Source organism: Pseudophryne corroboree, chromosome 1 (assembly GCF_028390025.1).
Source record: "Pseudophryne corroboree isolate aPseCor3 chromosome 1, aPseCor3.hap2, whole genome shotgun sequence".
In the NCBI taxonomy this organism is placed as follows: Eukaryota; Metazoa; Chordata; class Amphibia; order Anura; family Myobatrachidae; genus Pseudophryne; species Pseudophryne corroboree.
In genome coordinates this window covers 742,189,292-742,213,282 of record NC_086444.1, presented here as the reverse complement: position 1 = coordinate 742,213,282, position 23,991 = coordinate 742,189,292, and the positions used below count along the sequence as shown (strand labels likewise).

The 23,991-nt window shown below is 32.6% G+C and overlaps 1 protein-coding gene across 1 annotated transcript in view; it reads right to left on the bottom strand.

Moving 5' to 3' along the window:
* The window catches only part of MUC16 (mucin 16, cell surface associated), a 208,623-nt gene that overhangs the window by 41,988 nt on the left and 142,644 nt on the right, over nucleotides 1-23,991 (bottom strand). The window contains exons 33-81 of the mRNA XM_063955513.1: nucleotides 22,041-22,076; nucleotides 20,837-20,872; nucleotides 20,493-20,632; nucleotides 19,718-19,785; nucleotides 19,340-19,509; nucleotides 19,074-19,109; nucleotides 18,758-18,897; nucleotides 17,974-18,041; nucleotides 17,596-17,765; nucleotides 17,331-17,366; nucleotides 16,999-17,138; nucleotides 16,215-16,282; nucleotides 15,837-16,006; nucleotides 15,572-15,607; nucleotides 15,248-15,387; nucleotides 14,464-14,531; nucleotides 14,086-14,255; nucleotides 13,821-13,856; nucleotides 13,473-13,612; nucleotides 12,689-12,756; nucleotides 12,311-12,480; nucleotides 12,046-12,081; nucleotides 11,720-11,859; nucleotides 10,936-11,003; nucleotides 10,558-10,727; nucleotides 10,293-10,328; nucleotides 9,957-10,096; nucleotides 9,173-9,240; nucleotides 8,795-8,964; nucleotides 8,530-8,565; nucleotides 8,193-8,332; nucleotides 7,409-7,476; nucleotides 7,031-7,200; nucleotides 6,766-6,801; nucleotides 6,440-6,579; nucleotides 5,656-5,723; nucleotides 5,278-5,447; nucleotides 5,013-5,048; nucleotides 4,685-4,824; nucleotides 3,901-3,968; nucleotides 3,523-3,692; nucleotides 3,258-3,293; nucleotides 2,936-3,075; nucleotides 2,152-2,219; nucleotides 1,774-1,943; nucleotides 1,509-1,544; nucleotides 1,178-1,317; nucleotides 401-468; nucleotides 17-191 (exon numbers count right to left, since the gene is read on the bottom strand). Coding sequence (XP_063811583.1) covers nucleotides 17-191; nucleotides 401-468; nucleotides 1,178-1,317; nucleotides 1,509-1,544; nucleotides 1,774-1,943; nucleotides 2,152-2,219; nucleotides 2,936-3,075; nucleotides 3,258-3,293; nucleotides 3,523-3,692; nucleotides 3,901-3,968; nucleotides 4,685-4,824; nucleotides 5,013-5,048; nucleotides 5,278-5,447; nucleotides 5,656-5,723; nucleotides 6,440-6,579; nucleotides 6,766-6,801; nucleotides 7,031-7,200; nucleotides 7,409-7,476; nucleotides 8,193-8,332; nucleotides 8,530-8,565; nucleotides 8,795-8,964; nucleotides 9,173-9,240; nucleotides 9,957-10,096; nucleotides 10,293-10,328; nucleotides 10,558-10,727; nucleotides 10,936-11,003; nucleotides 11,720-11,859; nucleotides 12,046-12,081; nucleotides 12,311-12,480; nucleotides 12,689-12,756; nucleotides 13,473-13,612; nucleotides 13,821-13,856; nucleotides 14,086-14,255; nucleotides 14,464-14,531; nucleotides 15,248-15,387; nucleotides 15,572-15,607; nucleotides 15,837-16,006; nucleotides 16,215-16,282; nucleotides 16,999-17,138; nucleotides 17,331-17,366; nucleotides 17,596-17,765; nucleotides 17,974-18,041; nucleotides 18,758-18,897; nucleotides 19,074-19,109; nucleotides 19,340-19,509; nucleotides 19,718-19,785; nucleotides 20,493-20,632; nucleotides 20,837-20,872; nucleotides 22,041-22,076 — 5,009 coding nt within the window. The remainder of the gene's footprint in view (nucleotides 1-16; nucleotides 192-400; nucleotides 469-1,177; nucleotides 1,318-1,508; nucleotides 1,545-1,773; nucleotides 1,944-2,151; nucleotides 2,220-2,935; nucleotides 3,076-3,257; nucleotides 3,294-3,522; nucleotides 3,693-3,900; nucleotides 3,969-4,684; nucleotides 4,825-5,012; nucleotides 5,049-5,277; nucleotides 5,448-5,655; nucleotides 5,724-6,439; nucleotides 6,580-6,765; nucleotides 6,802-7,030; nucleotides 7,201-7,408; nucleotides 7,477-8,192; nucleotides 8,333-8,529; nucleotides 8,566-8,794; nucleotides 8,965-9,172; nucleotides 9,241-9,956; nucleotides 10,097-10,292; nucleotides 10,329-10,557; nucleotides 10,728-10,935; nucleotides 11,004-11,719; nucleotides 11,860-12,045; nucleotides 12,082-12,310; nucleotides 12,481-12,688; nucleotides 12,757-13,472; nucleotides 13,613-13,820; nucleotides 13,857-14,085; nucleotides 14,256-14,463; nucleotides 14,532-15,247; nucleotides 15,388-15,571; nucleotides 15,608-15,836; nucleotides 16,007-16,214; nucleotides 16,283-16,998; nucleotides 17,139-17,330; nucleotides 17,367-17,595; nucleotides 17,766-17,973; nucleotides 18,042-18,757; nucleotides 18,898-19,073; nucleotides 19,110-19,339; nucleotides 19,510-19,717; nucleotides 19,786-20,492; nucleotides 20,633-20,836; nucleotides 20,873-22,040; nucleotides 22,077-23,991) is intronic.

Genomic DNA, 23,991 nt, shown 5'->3' with positions numbered 1-23,991 from the left:
AGGTTAATCGTGTGACCTTACCATTGACATAAACACTATTTGGATCCAGAGTATAGATCCCCAGTTTGGTGAAGTTGTTTGTCTGGTTTTTCAGCTCCTTGTAGTATGTCACTGTATCAAATGGGGGCAGGGCTGAGTTGTTGATGTATGTGCATATGGCATCAACTTTAGTATCTTTGGAACTAGCCAACCTGGAACACAATGCCAACAATACCATAAATTATAAATTGCTAATATTCAAATATTAATAACTGATTAGCTTTCATCAATTTATTCTCTGAAGGTCTCCCAATATCATACACAGAACATAAGTTACTTTAATTGTACTTAGTTTTTACTGTAGTTTCTAAATTAAATAATTCAGAAATGAAATTGTACACTAATTTAGTAAATGTCTTACATCAAGCCCACAACTTTACACTGAGCAGAAGTGTCCTTCAGACTTGTTTTATTTATCACAGTGTCCAGCTGAAAAAGAAGAGCAGTTATACCTTTTAGTAACACATCTCTAGCAAAATTAATATAAGAAGTACTATTTAAGGTTAAAACTTATCTATATATTTTAATTTGTAATATTTTTAGCTCAGGTATTTGTTCTACATATGTCTCCATGTAATAAAATATAACAATTTGTCTAGGCACTCACTTTGCTAAACTGTTGCTTAATAATTCATATATTGAAAAAGATACCCATTGTTATGCATCTTTCAGGTTGTTTTATTTGTGGGTAAATTCTTATACAGATAGGTCCTTGTTCAGCTATGCCGAATTATGTTTGCACGTGTACATGCATCACAGCAGTGACTATTGGCACCTGCTCGTGAATAGTCATAGGTGCATACGCACAATGCATTCTCAATGGAAGTGGGTGCATACTCATGAACCTGCATACAATTGCAGGCACTCGTCATGGAAAATGATCCGCAATTGTGAATTATCATGATTTGTATGACCGTTACCACATCTATAGCATATGGAACCAAGATAAAAGTTAATGACAATGTAACATTATTGTAAAAAAAGCTAACAGATTATGCAACCTTGGTTTATAGAGGAATTATTTTCTGTTAATCAAAAACAACAAAAGATATAAGCTAGCACTCAGGGTTTCACAGCCGTATTAACTGAGTTATGTTAATAACATAAATTGAGCTTGCTCACAAGCTATTAAACTTACCAAAGTATCTATGATGAGCTGAGTGCTATTAAATGCAGAGGTGTTTGGTGTCCCCATATCTGTATTGTATGGGAGATTAGTTATTGTGAAATTCAAGGTGAAGGTGTTGGCTGTTGTCATTGGTGTAGTTGGGATTGGACCTGAAATGCAAATTAGTAAAAATTAAGTATTGTAGTTATCTGTTATGATATATACAATCTAAAATACCTTATATTCATTTATATATATATATATATATATATATTTTTTTTTTTTTTTTTTTAATGTATTTAATGTATTGATTTTTTATTAAAACTAATAATTTACAAATTATTTTTTGATGTGAACTTACCTGTTGTTGTAGTGATTAACAGCTTCTCATTGTATTCTAGATAAAAAGAAAGAGGATTCAAAATTAAAGCTAAAATAATATAACTTGTCTATCAAAGCTTAATTTTTTCACAGAAGGTCCACCTATTTTTCAGTTTCATATTAATTTTTTTAAATAATTTCTGATGTTTTGTAACAAAAGTCACTTTATTTATGCCAAGTACTGTAAAGAAAACTGTATGATTTAGGCAATTAATACCTGTGGGAAGTTAATCGTTTGACCTTACCATTGACATAAACACTATTTGGATCCAGAGTATAGATCCCCAGTGTGGTGAAGTTGTTTGTCTGGTTTTTCAGCTCCTTGTAGTAGGTCACTGTATCAAATGGGGGCAGGGCTGAGTTGTTGATGTATGTGCATATGGCATCAACTTTAGTGTCTTTGGAATTGGCCAACCTGGAACACAATGCCAACAACACCATAAATTATGAATTGCTGATGTTCGAATATTAATAACTGATTAGCCTTCATCAATTTATTCACTGAAGGTCTCACAATGTCATACAGAGAACATAAGTTACTTTAATTGTATATAATTTTTACTGTACTGTGTAATTTAATAATTCAGAAATGAAATTGTACACTAAAACAGTAAATATCTTACATCAAGCCCACAACTTTACACTGAGCAGAAGTGTCCTTCAGACTTGTATTATTTACCACAGTGTCCAGCTGAAAAAGAAGAGCAGTTATACCTTTTAGTAACACATCTCTAGCAAAATTAATATACTGTAAGCAGTACTATTTAAGGTGAAAACGAATCTATATATTTTAATTTATAATATTTTTTGCTCAGGTATTTGTTCTTCATATGTCTCCACGTAATAAAATATAACAATTTGTCTAGGCACTCACTTTGCTAAACTGTTGCTTAATACTTCATATATTGAAAAAGATACCCAGTGTTATGCATCTTTCAGTTTGTTTTATTTGAGGGTAAATTCTTATACAGATAGGTCCTTGTTCAGCTATGCCGCATTGTATTTGCACGTGTACATGCATCACAGCAGTGACTATTGGTACCTGCTCGTGAATAGTCATAGGTGCATACGCACTATGCATTCTCAATGGAATCGGGTGCATACTAATGAACCTGCATATAGCTGCAGGCACTCTGGTCATGGAAAATGACCCACAACTGTGAATTATCATGATTTGTATGACCGTGGCCACATCTATAGCATATGGAACCAAGATAAAAGTAAATGACAATATAATATTATTGTAAAAACAGCTAACAGATTATGCAACCTTGGTTTATAGAGGAATTATTTTCTGTTAATCAAAAACAACAAAAGATATAAGCTAGCACTCAGGGTTTCACAGCCGTATTAACTGAGTTATGTTAATAACATAAATTGAGCTTGCTCACAAGCTATTAAACTTACCAAAGTATCTATGATGAGCTGAGTGCTATTAAATGCAGAGGTGTTTGGTGTCCCCATATCTGTATTGTATGGGAGATTAGTTATTGTGAAATTCAAGGTGAAGGTGTTGGCTGTTGTCATTGGTGTAGTTGGGATTGGACCTGAAATGCAAATTAGTAAAAATTAAGTATTGTAGTTATCTGTTATGATATATACAATCTAAAATACCTTATATTCATTTATATATATATATATATTTTTTTTTTTTTTTTTTTATGTATTTAATGTATTGATTTTTTATTAAAACTAATAATTTACAAATAATTTTTTGATGTGAACTTACCTGTTGTTGTAGTGATTAACAGCTTCTCATTGTATTCTAGATAAAAAGAAAGAGGATTCAAAATTAAAGCTAAAATAATATAACTTGTCTATCAAAGCTTAATTTTTTCACAGAAGGTCCACCTATTTTTCAGTTTCATATTAATTTTTTAAAATAATTTCTGATGTTTTGTAACAAAAGTCACTTTATTTATGCCAAGTACTGTAAAGAAAACTGTATGATTTAGGCAATTAATACCTGTGGGAAGTTAATCGTTTGACCTTACCATTGACATAAACACTATTTGGATCCAGAGTATAGATCCCCAGTGTGGTGAAGTTGTTTGTCTGGTTTTTCAGCTCCTTGTAGTAGGTCACTGTATCAAATGGGGGCAGGGCTGAGTTGTTGATGTATGTGCATATGGCATCAACTTTAGTGTCTTTGGAATTGGCCAACCTGGAACACAATGCCAACAACACCATAAATTATGAATTGCTGATGTTCGAATATTAATAACTGATTAGCCTTCATCAATTTATTCACTGAAGGTCTCACAATGTCATACAGAGAACATAAGTTACTTTAATTGTATATAATTTTTACTGTACTGTGTAATTTAATAATTCAGAAATGAAATTGTACACTAAAACAGTAAATATCTTACATCAAGCCCACAACTTTACACTGAGCAGAAGTGTCCTTCAGACTTGTATTATTTACCACAGTGTCCAGCTGAAAAAGAAGAGCAGTTATACCTTTTAGTAACACATCTCTAGCAAAATTAATATACTGTAAGCAGTACTATTTAAGGTGAAAACGAATCTATATATTTTAATTTATAATATTTTTTGCTCAGGTATTTGTTCTTCATATGTCTCCACGTAATAAAATATAACAATTTGTCTAGGCACTCACTTTGCTAAACTGTTGCTTAATACTTCATATATTGAAAAAGATACCCAGTGTTATGCTTCTTTCAGTTTGTTTTATTTGAGGGTAAATTCTTATACAGATAGGTCCTTGTTCAGCTATGCCGCATTGTATTTGCACGTGTACATGCATCACAGCAGTGACTATTGGTACCTGCTCGTGAATAGTCATAGGTGCATACGCACTATGCATTCTCAATGGAATCGGGTGCATACTAATGAACCTGCATATAGCTGCAGGCACTCTGGTCATGGAAAATGACCCACAACTGTGAATTATCATGATTTGTATGACCGTGGCCACATCTATAGCATATGGAACCAAGATAAAAGTAAATGACAATATAATATTATTGTAAAAACAGGTAACAGATTATGCAACCTTGGTTTATAGAGGAATTATTTTCTGTTAATCAAAAACAACAAAAGATATAAGCTAGCACTCAGGGTTTCACAGCCGTATTAACTGAGTTATGTTAATAACATAAATTGAGCTTGCTCACAAGCTATTAAACTTACCAAAGTATCTATGATGAGCTGAGTGCTATTAAATGCAGAGGTGTTTGGTGTCCCCATATCTGTATTGTATGGGAGATTAGTTATTGTGAAATTCAAGGTGAAGGTGTTGGCTGTTGTCATTGGTGTAGTTGGGATTGGACCTGAAATGCAAATTAGTAAAAATTAAGTATTGTAGTTATCTGTTATGATATATACAATCTAAAATACCTTATATTCATTTAGTTATATATATATATATATATATATATATTTTTTTTTTAATGTATTTAATGTATTGATTTTTTATTAAAACTAATAATTTACAAATAATTTTTTGATGTGAACTTACCTGTTGTTGTAGTGATTAACAGCTTCTCATTGTATTCTAGATAAAAAGAAAGAGGATTCAAAATTAAAGCTAAAATAATATAACTTGTCTATCAAAGCTTAATTTTTTCACAGAAGGTCCACCTATTTTTCAGTTTCATATTAATTTTTTTAAATAATTTCTGATGTTTTGTAACAAAAGTCACTTTATTTATGCCAAGTACTGTAAAGAAAACTGTATGATTTAGGCAATTAATACCTGTGGGAAGTTAATCGTTTGACCTTACCATTGACATAAACACTATTTGGATCCAGAGTATAGATCCCCAGTGTGGTGAAGTTGTTTGTCTGGTTTTTCAGCTCCTTGTAGTAGGTCACTGTATCAAATGGGGGCAGGGCTGAGTTGTTGATGTATGTGCATATGGCATCAACTTTAGTGTCTTTGGAATTGGCCAACCTGGAACACAATGCCAACAACACCATAAATTATGAATTGCTGATGTTCGAATATTAATAACTGATTAGCCTTCATCAATTTATTCACTGAAGGTCTCACAATGTCATACAGAGAACATAAGTTACTTTAATTGTATATAATTTTTACTGTACTGTGTAATTTAATAATTCAGAAATGAAATTGTACACTAAAACAGTAAATATCTTACATCAAGCCCACAACTTTACACTGAGCAGAAGTGTTCTTCAGACTTGTATTATTTACCACAGTGTCCAGCTGAAAAAGAAGAGCAGTTATACCTTTTAGTAACACATCTCTAGCAAAATTAATATACTGTAAGCAGTACTATTTAAGGTGAAAACGAATCTATATATTTTAATTTATAATATTTTTTGCTCAGGTATTTGTTCTTCATATGTCTCCACGTAATAAAATATAACAATTTGTCTAGGCACTCACTTTGCTAAACTGTTGCTTAATACTTCATATATTGAAAAAGATACCCAGTGTTATGCATCTTTCAGTTTGTTTTATTTGAGGGTAAATTCTTATACAGATAGGTCCTTGTTCAGCTATGCCGCATTGTATTTGCACGTGTACATGCATCACAGCAGTGACTATTGGTACCTGCTCGTGAATAGTCATAGGTGCATACGCACTATGCATTCTCAATGGAATCGGGTGCATACTAATGAACCTGCATATAGCTGCAGGCACTCTGGTCATGGAAAATGACCCACAACTGTGAATTATCATGATTTGTATGACCGTGGCCACATCTATAGCATATGGAACCAAGATAAAAGTAAATGACAATATAATATTATTGTAAAAACAGCTAACAGATTATGCAACCTTGGTTTATAGAGGAATTATTTTCTGTTAATCAAAAACAACAAAAGATATAAGCTAGCACTCAGGGTTTCACAGCCGTATTAACTGAGTTATGTTAATAACATAAATTGAGCTTGCTCACAAGCTATTAAACTTACCAAAGTATCTATGATGAGCTGAGTGCTATTAAATGCAGAGGTGTTTGGTGTCCCCATATCTGTATTGTATGGGAGATTAGTTATTGTGAAATTCAAGGTGAAGGTGTTGGCTGTTGTCATTGGTGTAGTTGGGATTGGACCTGAAATGCAAATTAGTAAAAATTAAGTATTGTAGTTATCTGTTATGATATATACAATCTAAAATACCTTATATTCATTTATATATATATATATATATATATATATATATATGTTTTAATGTATTTAATGTATTGATTTTTTATTAAAACTAATAATTTACAAATTATTTTTTGATGTGAACTTACCTGTTGTTGTAGTGATTAACAGCTTCTCATTGTATTCTAGATAAAAAGAAAGAGGATTCAAAATTAAAGCTAAAATAATATAACTTGTCTATCAAAGCTTAATTTTTTCACAGAAGGTCCACCTATTTTTCAGTTTCATATTAATTTTTAAAAATAATTTTTGATGTTTTGTAACAAAAGTCACTTTATTTATGCCGAGTACTGTAAAGAAAACTGTATGATTTAGGCAATTAATACCTGTGGGAAGTTAATCGTTTGACCTTACCATTGACATAAACACTATTTGGATCCAGAGTATAGATCCCCAGTGTGGTGAAGTTGTTTGTCTGGTTTTTCAGCTCCTTGTAGTAGGTCACTGTATCAAATGGAGGCAGGGCTGAGTTGTTGATGTATGTGCATATGGCATCAACTTTAGTGTCTTTGGAATTGGCCAACCTGGAACACAATGCCAACAACACCATAAATTATGAATTGCTGATGTTCGAATATTAATAACTGATTAGCCTTCATCAATTTATTCACTGAAGGTCTCACAATGTCATACAGAGAACATAAGTTACTTTAATTGTATATAATTTTTACTGTACTGTGTAATTTAATAATTCAGAAATGAAATTGTACACTAAAACAGTAAATATCTTACATCAAGCCCACAACTTTACACTGAGCAGAAGTGTCCTTCAGACTTGTATTATTTACCACAGTGTCCAGCTGAAAAAGAAGAGCAGTTATACCTTTTAGTAACACATCTCTAGCAAAATTAATATACTGTAAGCAGTACTATTTAAGGTGAAAACGAATCTATATATTTTAATTTATAATATTTTTTGCTCAGGTATTTGTTCTTCATATGTCTCCACGTAATAAAATATAACAATTTGTCTAGGCACTCACTTTGCTAAACTGTTGCTTAATACTTCATATATTGAAAAAGATACCCAGTGTTATGCATCTTTCAGTTTGTTTTATTTGAGGGTAAATTCTTATACAGATAGGTCCTTGTTCAGCTATGCCGCATTGTATTTGCACGTGTACATGCATCACAGCAGTGACTATTGGTACCTGCTCGTGAATAGTCATAGGTGCATACGCACTATGCATTCTCAATGGAATCGGGTGCATACTAATGAACCTGCATATAGCTGCAGGCACTCAGGTCATGGAAAATGACCCACAACTGTGAATTATCATGATTTGTATGACCGTGGCCACATCTATAGCATATGGAACCAAGATAAAAGTAAATGACAATATAATATTATTGTAAAAACAGCTAACAGATTATGCAACCTTGGTTTATAGAGGAATTATTTTCTGTTAATCAAAAACAACAAAAGATATAAGCTAGCACTCAGGGTTTCACAGCCGTATTAACTGAGTTATGTTAATAACATAAATTGAGCTTGCTCACAAGCTATTAAACTTACCAAAGTATCTATGATGAGCTGAGTGCTATTAAATGCAGAGGTGTTTGGTGTCCCCATATCTGTATTGTATGGGAGATTAGTTATTGTGAAATTCAAGGTGAAGGTGTTGGCTGTTGTCATTGGTGTAGTTGGGATTGGACCTGAAATGCAAATTAGTAAAAATTAAGTATTGTAGTTATCTGTTATGATATTTACAATCTAAAATACCTTATATTCATTTATATATATATATATATATATATATATATATATATATATATTTTTTTTTTATGTATTTAATGTATTGATTTTTTATTAAAACTAATATTTTACAAATAATTTTTTGATGTGAACTTACCTGTTGTTGTAGTGATTAACAGCTTCTCATTGTATTCTAGATAAAAAGAAAGAGGATTCAAAATTAAAGCTAAAATAATATAACTTGTCTATCAAAGCTTAATTTTTTCACAGAAGGTCCACCTATTTTTCAGTTTCATATTAATTTTTTTAAATAATTTCTGATGTTTTGTAACAAAAGTCACTTTATTTATCCCAAGTACTGTAAAGAAAACTGTATGATTTAGGCAATTAATACCTGTGGGAAGTTAATCGTTTGACCTTACCATTGACATAAACACTATTTGGATCCAGAGTATAGATCCCCAGTGTGGTGAAGTTGTTTGTCTGGTTTTTCAGCTCCTTGTAGTAGGTCACTGTATCAAATGGAGGCAGGGCTGAGTTGTTGATGTATGTGCATATGGCATCAACTTTAGTGTCTTTGGAATTGGCCAACCTGGAACACAATGCCAACAACACCATAAATTATGAATTGCTGATGTTCGAATATTAATAACTGATTAGCCTTCATCAATTTATTCACTGAAGGTCTCACAATGTCATACAGAGAACATAAGTTACTTTAATTGTATATAATTTTTACTGTACTGTGTAATTTAATAATTCAGAAATGAAATTGTACACTAAAACAGTAAATATCTTACATCAAGCCCACAACTTTACACTGAGCAGAAGTGTCCTTCAGACTTGTATTATTTACCACAGTGTCCAGCTGAAAAAGAAGAGCAGTTATACCTTTTAGTAACACATCTCTAGCAAAATTAATATACTGTAAGCAGTACTATTTAAGGTGAAAACGAATCTATATATTTTAATTTATAATATTTTTTGCTCAGGTATTTGTTCTTCATATGTCTCCACGTAATAAAATATAACAATTTGTCTAGGCACTCACTTTGCTAAACTGTTGCTTAATACTTCATATATTGAAAAAGATACCCAGTGTTATGCATCTTTCAGTTTGTTTTATTTGAGGGTAAATTCTTATACAGATAGGTCCTTGTTCAGCTATGCCGCATTGTATTTGCACGTGTACATGCATCACAGCAGTGACTATTGGTACCTGCTCGTGAATAGTCATAGGTGCATACGCACTATGCATTCTCAATGGAATCGGGTGCATACTAATGAACCTGCATATAGCTGCAGGCACTCAGGTCATGGAAAATGACCCACAACTGTGAATTATCATGATTTGTATGACCGTGGCCACATCTATAGCATATGGAACCAAGATAAAAGTAAATGACAATATAATATTATTGTAAAAACAGCTAACAGATTATGCAACCTTGGTTTATAGAGGAATTATTTTCTGTTAATCAAAAACAACAAAAGATATAAGCTAGCACTCAGGGTTTCACAGCCGTATTAACTGAGTTATGTTAATAACATAAATTGAGCTTGCTCACAAGCTATTAAACTTACCAAAGTATCTATGATGAGCTGAGTGCTATTAAATGCAGAGGTGTTTGGTGTCCCCATATCTGTATTGTATGGGAGATTAGTTATTGTGAAATTCAAGGTGAAGGTGTTGGCTGTTGTCATTGGTGTAGTTGGGATTGGACCTGAAATGCAAATTAGTAAAAATTAAGTATTGTAGTTATCTGTTATGATATTTACAATCTAAAATACCTTATATTCATTTATATATATATATATATATATATATATATATATATTTTTTTTTTTTTTTATGTATTTAATGTATTGATTTTTTATTAAAACTAATATTTTACAAATAATTTTTTGATGTGAACTTACCTGTTGTTGTAGTGATTAACAGCTTCTCATTGTATTCTAGATAAAAAGAAAGAGGATTCAAAATTAAAGCTAAAATAATATAACTTGTCTATCAAAGCTTAATTTTTTCACAGAAGGTCCACCTATTTTTCAGTTTCATATTAATTTTTTTAAATAATTTCTGATGTTTTGTAACAAAAGTCACTTTATTTATCCCAAGTACTGTAAAGAAAACTGTATGATTTAGGCAATTAATACCTGTGGGAAGTTAATCGTTTGACCTTACCATTGACATAAACACTATTTGGATCCAGAGTATAGATCCCCAGTGTGGTGAAGTTGTTTGTCTGGTTTTTCAGCTCCTTGTAGTAGGTCACTGTATCAAATGGGGGCAGGGCTGAGTTGTTGATGTATGTGCATATGGCATCAACTTTAGTGTCTTTGGAATTGGCCAACCTGGAACACAATGCCAACAACACCATAAATTATGAATTGCTGATGTTCGAATATTAATAACTGATTAGCCTTCATCAATTTATTCACTGAAGGTCTCACAATGTCATACAGAGAACATAAGTTACTTTAATTGTATATAATTTTTACTGTACTGTGTAATTTAATAATTCAGAAATGAAATTGTACACTAAAACAGTAAATATCTTACATCAAGCCCACAACTTTACACTGAGCAGAAGTGTTCTTCAGACTTGTATTATTTACCACAGTGTCCAGCTGAAAAAGAAGAGCAGTTATACCTTTTAGTAACACATCTCTAGCAAAATTAATATACTGTAAGCAGTACTATTTAAGGTGAAAACGAATCTATATATTTTAATTTATAATATTTTTTGCTCAGGTATTTGTTCTTCATATGTCTCCACGTAATAAAATATAACAATTTGTCTAGGCACTCACTTTGCTAAACTGTTGCTTAATACTTCATATATTGAAAAAGATACCCAGTGTTATGCATCTTTCAGTTTGTTTTATTTGAGGGTAAATTCTTATACAGATAGGTCCTTGTTCAGCTATGCCGCATTGTATTTGCACGTGTACATGCATCACAGCAGTGACTATTGGTACCTGCTCGTGAATAGTCATAGGTGCATACGCACTATGCATTCTCAATGGAATCGGGTGCATACTAATGAACCTGCATATAGCTGCAGGCACTCTGGTCATGGAAAATGACCCACAACTGTGAATTATCATGATTTGTATGACCGTGGCCACATCTATAGCATATGGAACCAAGATAAAAGTAAATGACAATATAATATTATTGTAAAAACAGCTAACAGATTATGCAACCTTGGTTTATAGAGGAATTATTTTCTGTTAATCAAAAACAACAAAAGATATAAGCTAGCACTCAGGGTTTCACAGCTGTATTAACTGAGTTATGTTAATAACATAAATTGAGCTTGCTCACAAGCTATTAAACTTACCAAAGTATCTATGATGATCTGAGTGCTATTAAATGCAGAGGTGTTTGGTGTCCCCATATCTGTATTGTATGGGAGATTAGTTATTGTGAAATTCAAGGTGAAGGTGTTGGCTGTTGTCATTGGTGTAGTTGGGATTGGACCTGAAATGCAAATTAGTAAAAATTAAGTATTGTAGTTATCTGTTATGATATATACAATCTAAAATACCTTATATTCATTTGTATATATATATATATATATATATATATATATGTTTTAATGTATTTAATGTATTGATTTTTTATTAAAACTAATAATTTACAAATTATTTTTTGATGTGAACTTACCTGTTGTTGTAGTGATTAACAGCTTCTCATTGTATTCTAGATAAAAAGAAAGAGGATTCAAAATTAAAGCTAAAATAATATAACTTGTCTATCAAAGCTTAATTTTTTCACAGAAGGTCCACCTATTTTTCAGTTTCATATTAATTTTTAAAAATAATTTTTGATGTTTTGTAACAAAAGTCACTTTATTTATGCCGAGTACTGTAAAGAAAACTGTATGATTTAGGCAATTAATACCTGTGGGAAGTTAATCGTTTGACCTTACCATTGACATAAACACTATTTGGATCCAGAGTATAGATCCCCAGTGTGGTGAAGTTGTTTGTCTGGTTTTTCAGCTCCTTGTAGTAGGTCACTGTATCAAATGGAGGCAGAGCTGAGTTGTTGATGTATGTGCATATGGCATCAACTTTAGTGTCTTTGGAATTGGCCAACCTGGAACACAATGCCAACAACACCATAAATTATGAATTGCTGATGTTCGAATATTAATAACTGATTAGCCTTCATCAATTTATTCACTGAAGGTCTCACAATGTCATACAGAGAACATAAGTTACTTTAATTGTATATAATTTTTACTGTACTGTGTAATTTAATAATTCAGAAATGAAATTGTACACTAAAACAGTAAATATCTTACATCAAGCCCACAACTTTACACTGAGCAGAAGTGTCCTTCAGACTTGTATTATTTACCACAGTGTCCAGCTGAAAAAGAAGAGCAGTTATACCTTTTAGTAACACATCTCTAGCAAAATTAATATACTGTAAGCAGTACTATTTAAGGTGAAAACGAATCTATATATTTTAATTTATAATATTTTTTGCTCAGGTATTTGTTCTTCATATGTCTCCACGTAATAAAATATAACAATTTGTCTAGGCACTCACTTTGCTAAACTGTTGCTTAATACTTCATATATTGAAAAAGATACCCAGTGTTATGCATCTTTCAGTTTGTTTTATTTGAGGGTAAATTCTTATACAGATAGGTCCTTGTTCAGCTATGCCGCATTGTATTTGCACGTGTACATGCATCACAGCAGTGACTATTGGTACCTGCTCGTGAATAGTCATAGGTGCATACGCACTATGCATTCTCAATGGAATCGGGTGCATACTAATGAACCTGCATATAGCTGCAGGCACTCTGGTCATGGAAAATGACCCACAACTGTGAATTATCATGATTTGTATGACCGTGGCCACATCTATAGCATATGGAACCAAGATAAAAGTAAATGACAATATAATATTATTGTAAAAACAGCTAACAGATTATGCAACCTTGGTTTATAGAGGAATTATTTTCTGTTAATCAAAAACAACAAAAGATATAAGCTAGCACTCAGGGTTTCACAGCCGTATTAACTGAGTTATGTTAATAACATAAATTGAGCTTGCTCACAAGCTATTAAACTTACCAAAGTATCTATGATGAGCTGAGTGCTATTAAATGCAGAGGTGTTTGGTGTCCCCATATCTGTATTGTATGGGAGATTAGTTATTGTGAAATTCAAGGTGAAGGTGTTGGCTGTTGTCATTGGTGTAGTTGGGATTGGACCTGAAATGCAAATTAGTAAAAATTAAGTATTGTAGTTATCTGTTATGATATTTACAATCTAAAATACCTTATATTCATTTATATATATATATATATATATATATATATATATATATATATATATTTTTTTTTTTTTTTTAATGTATTTAATGTATTGATTTTTTATTAAAACTAATATTTTACAAATAATTTTTTGATGTGAACTTACCTGTTGTTGTAGTGATTAACAGCTTCTCATTGTATTCTAGATAAAAAGAAAGAGGATTCAAAATTAAAGCTAAAATAATATAACTTGTCTATCAAAGCTTAATTTTTTCACAGAAGGTCCACCTATTTTTCAGTTTCATATTAATTTTTTTAAATAATTTCTGATGTTTTGTAACAAAAGTCACTTTATTTATGCCAAGTACTGTAAAGAAAACTGTATGATTTAGGCAATTAATACCTGTGGGAAGTTAATCGTTTGACCTTACCATTGACATAAACACTATTTGGATCCAGAGTATAGATCCCCAGTGTGGTGAAGTTGTTTGTCTGGTTTTTCAGCTCCTTGTAGTAGGTCACTGTATCAAATGGGGGCAGGGCTGAGTTGTTGATGTATGTGCATATGGCATCAACTTTAGTGTCTTTGGAATTGGCCAACCTGGAACACAATGCCAACAACACCATAAATTATGAATTGCTGATGTTCGAATATTAATAACTGATTAGCCTTCATCAATTTATTCACTGAAGGTCTCACAATGTCATACAGAGAACATAAGTTACTTTAATTGTATATAATTTTTACTGTACTGTGTAATTTAATAATTCAGAAATGAAATTGTACACTAAAACAGTAAATATCTTACATCAAGCCCACAACTTTACACTGAGCAGAAGTGTTCTTCAGACTTGTATTATTTACCACAGTGTCCAGCTGAAAAAGAAGAGCAGTTATACCTTTTAGTAACACATCTCTAGCAAAATTAATATACTGTAAGCAGTACTATTTAAGGTGAAAACGAATCTATATATTTTAATTTATAATATTTTTTGCTCAGGTATTTGTTCTTCATATGTCTCCACGTAATAAAATATAACAATTTGTCTAGGCACTCACTTTGCTAAACTGTTGCTTAATACTTCATATATTGAAAAAGATACCCAGTGTTATGCATCTTTCAGTTTGTTTTATTTGAGGGTAAATTCTTATACAGATAGGTCCTTGTTCAGCTATGCCGCATTGTATTTGCACGTGTACATGCATCACAGCAGTGACTATTGGTACCTGCTCGTGAATAGTCATAGGTGCATACGCACTATGCATTCTCAATGGAATCGGGTGCATACTAATGAACCTGCATATAGCTGCAGGCACTCTGGTCATGGAAAATGACCCACAACTGTGAATTATCATGATTTGTATGACCGTGGCCACATCTATAGCATATGGAACCAAGATAAAAGTAAATGACAATATAATATTATTGTAAAAACAGCTAACAGATTATGCAACCTTGGTTTATAGAGGAATTATTTTCTGTTAATCAAAAACAACAAAAGATATAAGCTAGCACTCAGGGTTTCACAGCTGTATTAACTGAGTTATGTTAATAACATAAATTGAGCTTGCTCACAAGCTATTAAACTTACCAAAGTATCTATGATGAGCTGAGTGCTATTAAATGCAGAGGTGTTTGGTGTCCCCATATCTGTATTGTATGGGAGATTAGTTATTGTGAAATTCAAGGTGAAGGTGTTGGCTGTTGTCATTGGTGTAGTTGGGATTGGACCTGAAATGCAAATTAGTAAAAATTAAGTATTGTAGTTATCTGTTATGATATATACAATCTAAAATACCTTATATTCATTTATATATATATATATATATATATATATATATGTTTTAATGTATTTAATGTATTGATTTTTTATTAAAACTAATAATTTACAAATTATTTTTTGATGTGAACTTACCTGTTGTTGTAGTGATTAACAGCTTCTCATTGTATTCTAGATAAAAAGAAAGAGGATTCAAAATTAAAGCTAAAATAATATAACTTGTCTATCAAAGCTTATTTTTTTCACAGAAGGTCCACCTATTTTTCAGTTTTATATTAATTTTTTTAAATAATTTCTGATGTTTTGTAACAAAAGTCACTTTATTTATGCCAAGTACTGTAAAGAAAACTGTATGATTTAGGCAATTAATACCTGTGGGAAGTTAATCGTTTGACCTTACCATTGACATAAACACTATTTGGATCCAGAGTATAGATCCCCAGTGTGGTGAAGTTGTTTGTCTGGTTTTTCAGCTCCTTGTAGTAGGTCACTGTATCAAATGGAGGCAGGGCTGAGTTGTTGATGTATGTGCATATGGCATCAACTTTAGTGTCTTTGGAATTGGCCAACCTGGAACACAATGCCAACAACACCATAAATTATGAATTGCTGATGTTCGAATATTAATAACTGATTAGCCTTCATCAATTTATTCACTGAAGGTCTCACAATGTCATACAGAGAACATAAGTTACTTTAATTGTATATAATTTTTACTGTACTGTGTAATTTAATAATTCAGAAATGAAATTGTACACTAAAACAGTAAATATCTTACATCAAGCCCACAACTTTACACTGAGCAGAAGTGTCCTTCAGACTTGTATTATTTACCACAGTGTCCAGCTGAAAAAGAAGAGCAGTTATACCTTTTAGTAACACATCTCTAGCAAAATTAATATACTGTAAGCAGTACTATTTAAGGTGAAAACGAATCTATATATTTTAATTTATAATATTTTTTGCTCAGGTATTTGTTCTTCATATGTCTCCACGTAATAAAATATAACAATTTGTCTAGGCACTCACTTTGCTAAACTGTTGCTTAATACTTCATATATTGAAAAAGATACCCAGTGTTATGCATCTTTCAGTTTGTTTTATTTGAGGGTAAATTCTTATACAGATAGGTCCTTGTTCAGCTATGCCGCATTGTATTTGCACGTGTACATGCATCACAGCAGTGACTATTGGTACCTGCTCGTGAATAGTCATAGGTGCATACGCACTATGCATTCTCAATGGAATCGGGTGCATACTAATGAACCTGCATATAGCTGCAGGCACTCTGGTCATGGAAAATGACCCACAACTGTGAATTATCATGATTTGTATGACCGTGGCCACATCTATAGCATATGGAACCAAGATAAAAGTAAATGACAATATAATATTATTGTAAAAACAGCTAACAGATTATGCAACCTTGGTTTATAGAGGAATTATTTTCTGTTAATCAAAAACAACAAAAGATATAAGCTAGCACTCAGGGTTTCACAGCCGTATTAACTGAGTTATGTTAATAACATAAATTGAGCTTGCTCACAAGCTATTAAACTTACCAAAGTATCTATGATGAGCTGAGTGCTATTAAATGCAGAGGTGTTTGGTGTCCCCATATCTGTATTGTATGGGAGATTAGTTATTGTGAAATTCAAGGTGAAGGTGTTGGCTGTTGCCATTGGTGTATTTGGGATTGGACCTGAAATGCAAATTAGTAAAAATTAAGTATTGTAGTTATCTGTTATGATATATACAATCTAAAATACCTTATATTCATTTATATATATATATATATATATATATATATATATATATATGTTTTAATGTATTTAATGTATTGATTTTTTATTAAAACTAATAATTTACAAATTATTTTTTGATGTGAACTTACCTGTTGTTGTAGTGATTAACAGCTTCTCATTGTATTCTAGATAAAAAGAAAGAGGATTCAAAATTAAAGCTAAAATAATATAACTTGTCTATCAAAGCTTAATTTTTTCACAGAAGGTCCACCTATTTTTCAGTTTCATATTAATTTTTTAAAATAATTTCTGATGTTTTGTAACAAAAGTCACTTTATTTATGCCAAGTACTGTAAAGAAAACTGTATGATTTAGGCAATTAATACCTGTGGGAAGTTAATCGTTTGACCTTACCATTGACATAAACACTATTTGGATCCAGAGTATAGATCCCCAGTATGGTGAAGTTGTTTGTCTGGTTTTTCAGCTCCTTGTAGTAGGTCACTGTATCAAATGGGGGCAGGGCTGAGTTGTTGATGTATGTGCATATGGCATCAACTTTAGTGTCTTTGGAATTGGCCAACCTGGAACACAATGCCAACCACACCATAAATTATGAATTGCTGATGTTCGAATATTAATAACTGATTAGCCTTCATCAATTTATTCACTGAAGGTCTCACAATGTCATACAGAGAACATAAGTTACTTTAATTGTATATAATTTTTACTGTACTGTGTAATTTAATAATTCAGAAATTAAATTGTACACTAAAACAGTAAATATCTTACATCAAGCCCACAACTTTACACTGAGCAGAAGTGTCCTTCAGACTTGTATTATTTACCACAGTGTCCAGCTGAAAAAGAAGAGCAGTTATACCTTTTAGTAACACATCTCTAGCAAAATTAATATACTGTAAGCAGTACTATTTAAGGTGAAAACGAATCTATATATTTTAATTTATAATATTTTTTGCTCAGGTATTTGTTCTTCATATGTCTCCACGTAATAAAATATAACAATTTGTCTAGGCACTCACTTTGCTAAACTGTTGCTTAATACTTCATATATTGAAAAAGATACCCAGTGTTACGAATCTTTCAGTTTGTTTTATTTGAGGGTAAATTCTTATACAGATAGGTCCTTGTTCAGCTATGCCGCATTGTATTTGCACGTGTACATACATCACAGCAGTGACTATTGGTACCTGCTCGTGAATAATCATAGGTGCATACGCACTATGCATTCTCAATGGAATCGGGTGCATACTAATGAACCTGCATATAGCTGCAGGCACTCTGGTCATGGAAAATGACCCACAACTGTGAATTATCATGAATTGTATGACCGTGGCCACATCTATAGCATATGGAACCAAGATAAAAGTAAATGACAATATAATATTATTGTAAAAACAGCTAACAGATTATGCAACCTTGGTTTATAGAGGAATTATTTTCTGTTAATCAAAAACAACAAAAGATATAAGCTAGCACTCAGGGTTTCACAGCCGTATTAACTGAGTTATGTTAATAACATAAATTGAGCTTGCTCACAAGCTATTAAACTTACCAAAGTATCTATGATGAGCTGAGTGCTATTAAATGCAGAGGTGTTTGGTGTCCCCATATCTGTATTGTATGGGAGATTAGTTATTGTGAAATTCAAGGTGAAGGTGTTGGCTGTTGTCATTGGTGTAGTTGGGATTGGACCTGAAATGCAAATTAGTAAAAATTAAGTATTGTAGTTATCTGTTATGATATATACAATCTAAAATACCTTATATTCATTTATATATATATATATATATATATGTTTTAATGTATTTAATGTATTGATTTTTTATTAAAACTAATAATTTACAAATTATTTTTTGATGTGAACTTACCTGTTGTTGTAGTGATTAACAGCTTCTCATTGTATTCTAGATAAAAAGAAAGAGGATTCAAAATGAAAGCTAAAATAATATAACTTGTCTATCAAAGCTTAATTTTTTCACAGAAGGTCCACCTATTTTTCAGTTTCATATTAATTTTTTTTAAATAATTTCTGATGTTTTATAACAAAAGTCACTTTATTTATGCCAAGTACTGTAAAGAAAACTGTATGATTTAGGCAATTAATACCTGTGGGAAGTTAATCGTTTGACCTTACCATTGACATAAACACTATTTGGATCCAGAGTATAGATCCCCAGTGTGGTGAAGTTGTTTGTCTGGTTTTTCAGCTCCTTGTAGTAGGTCACTGTATCAAATGGGGGCAGGGCTGAGTTGTTGATGTATGTGCATATGGCATCAACTTTAGTGTCTTTGGAATTGGCCAACCTGGAACACAATGCCAACAACACCATAAATTATGAATTGCTGATGTTCGAATATTAATAACTGATTAGCCTTCATCAATTTATTCACTGAAGGTCTCACAATGTCATACAGAGAACATAAGTTACTTTAATTGTATATAATTTTTACTGTACTGTGTAATTTAATAATTCAGAAATGAAATTGTACACTAAAACAGTAAATATCTTACATCAAGCCCACAACTTTACACTGAGCAGAAGTGTCCTTCAGACTTGTATTATTTACCACAGTGTCCAGCTGAAAAAGAAGAGCAGTTATACCTTTTAGTAACACATCTCTAGCAAAATTAATATACTGTAAGCAGTACTATTTAAGGTGAAAACAAATCTATATATTTTAATTTATAATATTTTTTGCTCAGGTATTTGTTCTTCATATGTCTCCACGTAATAAAATATAACAATTTGTCTAGGCACTCACTTTGCTAAACTGTTGCTTAATACTTCATATATTGAAAAAGATACCCAGTGTTATGCATCTTTCAGTTTGTTTTATTTCAGGGTAAATTCTTATACAGATAGGTCCTTGTTCTGCTATGCCGCATTGTATTTGCACGTGTACATGCATCACAGCAGTGACTATTGGTACCTGCTCGTGAATAGTCATAGGTGCATACACACTATGCATTCTCAATGGAATCGGGTGCATACTAATGAACCTGCATATAGCTGCAGGCACTCTGGTCATGGAAAATGACCAACAACTGTGAATTATCATGATTTGTATGACCGTGGCCACATCTATAGCATATGGAACCAAGATAAAAGTAAATGACAATATAATATTATTGTAAAAACAGCTAACAGATTATGCAACCTTGGTTTATTAAGGGATTATTTTCTGTTTCACAAAAAATATAAACTAGCACTCGGGGTTTTACAACCATATTAACTGAGTTATGTGAATAGCATAAATTGAGCTTGCTCACAAGCTATTTAACTTACCAAAGTATCTATGATGAGCTGAGTGCTATTAAATGCAGAGGTGTTTGGTGTCCCCATATCTGTAGTGTATGGGAGATTAGTTATTGTGAAATTCAAGGTGAAGGTGTTGGCTGTTGTCATTGGTGTAGTTGGGATTGGCCCTGAAATGAAAAGTAGTTAAAATTAAGAATTGTAGATATCTGTTATGATATATGCAATCTATACTACCTTATATTCATATATATATATATATATATATATATATATATAAATATATATATATATATATTTATTTTAATGTATTTAGTGTATTGGTTTTTTATTAAAACCAATATTTTACAAATAATTTTTATATGTGAACTTACCTGTTGTTGTAGTGATTAACAGCTTCTCATTGTATTCTAGATAAAAAGAAAGAGGATTCAAAATTAAAGCTAAAATAATATAACTTGTTGTCTATCAAAGCTCAATTATTTTTTTCACAGAAGTTCCACCTATTTTTCAGTTTCATATTAATTTTTTTAATTATTTCTGATATTTTATAACAAAAGTCACTTTATTTATGCCAAGTACTGTAAAGAAAACTGTATGATTTAGACAATTTATAGCTGTGGAAGGTTAATCGTTTGACCTTACCATTGACATAAACACTATTCGGATCCAGAGTATATATCCCCAGTTTGGTGAAGTTGATTGTCTGGTTTTTCAGCTCCTTGTAGTAGGTCACTGTATCAAATGGGGGCAGGGCTGAGTTGTTGGTGTATGTGCATATGGCATCAACTGTAGTATCTTTGGAATTGGCCAACCTGGAACACAATGTTCACAGTACAATAAACAATCCATGTTCTGTGCTGATTATTAATTATTTTTTATTGAAGCTACTTGTAACTGAACTTTTGCTAGCAATGTTTAAATTACAGTTTATGGAAATTAAATTGCACACTTGTATAGTTAATGTCTTACGTTAATCTCACAACTTTACACTCAGACAAAGAACCCTTCAGGCTTGTATTATTTACCACAGTGTCCAGCTGAAAAAGAAGAGAATTTATAGCTATTAGCAGCAAATATTTGGAGTATTTTGTTGATACAATGAACAGGTTAGACAACCTGTGCTCATGATGAATACATTGCATTTAATATTACAATATTAACTCAAGATGCTGGTTAGGGCTCATGATTTCATAGCAATTAAAATATATTTTTGTCATTACCATAACATGATCTTAGCAACAAATTATTACACTTACCAAAGTATCTATGATGAGCTGAATGCTATTGAATACAGAGGTGTTTGGTGTCCCCATATCTGCAGTATATGGGAGATTTGTTATTGTGAAATTTAAGGTCAAGGTGTTGACTGTTGTCATTGGTGTGGTTGGAACTGGACCTGAAATGCAAAAAGAAAAACATAAAGTACAGTACTTATAATTTTATAATTAAAACCATCTAAATGATTAAAATACAATGTCCAAATGTGTAGTTTTCTGTTCTGTGACAGTTTTATCAATTTACATATCTTGTACAAATAATAAATAATTTCAAATCAGTTTCATAAAGTGAACTTACTTGTGGTTGGGGTAATTAGCAGCTTTTCATTGTATCCTAGATAACAAGAAATAAAATTTTATATTTAAGCCTAAAGATAACCATATGCTGCCTTTCCATTGCCTTAGTTTATAGAAATATTCACTATTTTCCATGGAAGTAACATCCTAAATTATTTAACACATTTTCTTGAAATAAAACCTCAGTAGACAAAAAAAATAAAATTTATTTTGTGTGGTGATCTTTCAACTTTGTGTCTCATCTACTGTATTCCATTACAGAACACATTGTCAGGCATACTGATGTGAAACAAAATAGGTGCAACCTCTCTACTAAAAACAAGAATATATAACAGGTTTGAACAAGGTACAGTATCTTAACCTTGACAGTTTAAATTGAAAATAATGCTTTTTTGCATACCAGAGGCGTAACTTCATCCCATTTGCCCGGAAGCAAGATAAATTTTGTGCCTTTTTATATATACAAAGGAATATACCTACCACTATATCACTGACCCCTCAATACCCATCACTACATCACTGACCCCTCTATACCCTACAAAAAATTACTGACAACTCTATACCCTACACTAAACTATTGACCGAATTATATCCTATACAGGAACATAACACAGCATATAGGCCAGTACAGGGAAATGATACAGCATATAAGCCACCGCAGGAAAATTATGCAGCACGTAGGCCCCCGTAGGATCATAATTCAGCACATAGGCCACTACATGAACATAATAAAGCACATAGGCCACCACAATGAAAATAATAAAACACATTGGCTTCACATTAGAAATAACCAACACTTTGTTGCTGATAGAAAAAAACACTACATCATGGACCCCTCAATACCCACCACTACATAACTGACCCCTCAATACTGGCCAGTACATCACTGACTCCTGTATAGCTACACAAAATCACTAACACCTCTATACCCTACACTAAATCACTGACACCTTTATAACCTACACTAAACTACTGACCCATTTATACCCTACACTAAATTACTGATACCCCTGTACTTTACACTACATTACTGACCCCAATGTACCCTACACTACATTACAGACTCCCCCCTCTATATGCTACACTGCATTACTGACCCCATTGTAGGTAAAAACACACACATTGACTCTGACAATGACATGCTTGGTGTGTTGCTCCCATTTATTATAACTAGGGACCCCTGTGTCCCTCCTTCTCTTGGCCCCTGTGTGAGCAATATCCAATTCCTTCCCCCTGTGAGAGCCATTTACACCCTTTTCCCTGGCCCCTGTGTGATCCATGCCCCCATTCCCTTGTGTTAGTGATATACCCATTTTCCCCAGTGTGAGCCATGTCTCTCAGCCACACCATCATCTCCCATCTGTGTCTCTCAGCCACACCATCACCTCTCTGCATCTCTCAGTCATACAATCATCTCCCACCTGCATCTCTCAGCTACACCATCATCTCCAAACTGCATATCTCAGTCACACCATAATCTCCTGCCTGTATCTCCTCCACAAATCTCTTAGCTACAGCATCATCTCCCATCTGCGTCTCTCAGTTACACCATCACCTCTCGCCCGCATCTCTCAGCCACAGTATCATCTCCCCCTGCATCTCTCAAACACTTCATCAGCTCCTCCCTATGCCTCTCAGCCACACCATCATCTGCTCCCCACATCTCTCAGCAACATCATCTTCTCCTCCTTAAGTCATCTCAGCACACAATCACCTCCCACCTGCATCTTTCAGCCATGCCATTATCTCCCCCACACACACTTTGTGTCTCTCAGCCTTCCCCCTTCACTATGTGCCTCTCAGCCTCACCCTTCAGTTTGTTCCTCTCAGCCTGCATCCCTTCACTCTATCTCTCAGCCTGCCACCTTTCCCCCTCCCCCCTCTTTCAGCCTGCATCTTACCTTGCTCTCCCCTGCATTCACCACCCTAGTCACTGGTAGCTGCCCTGGCCT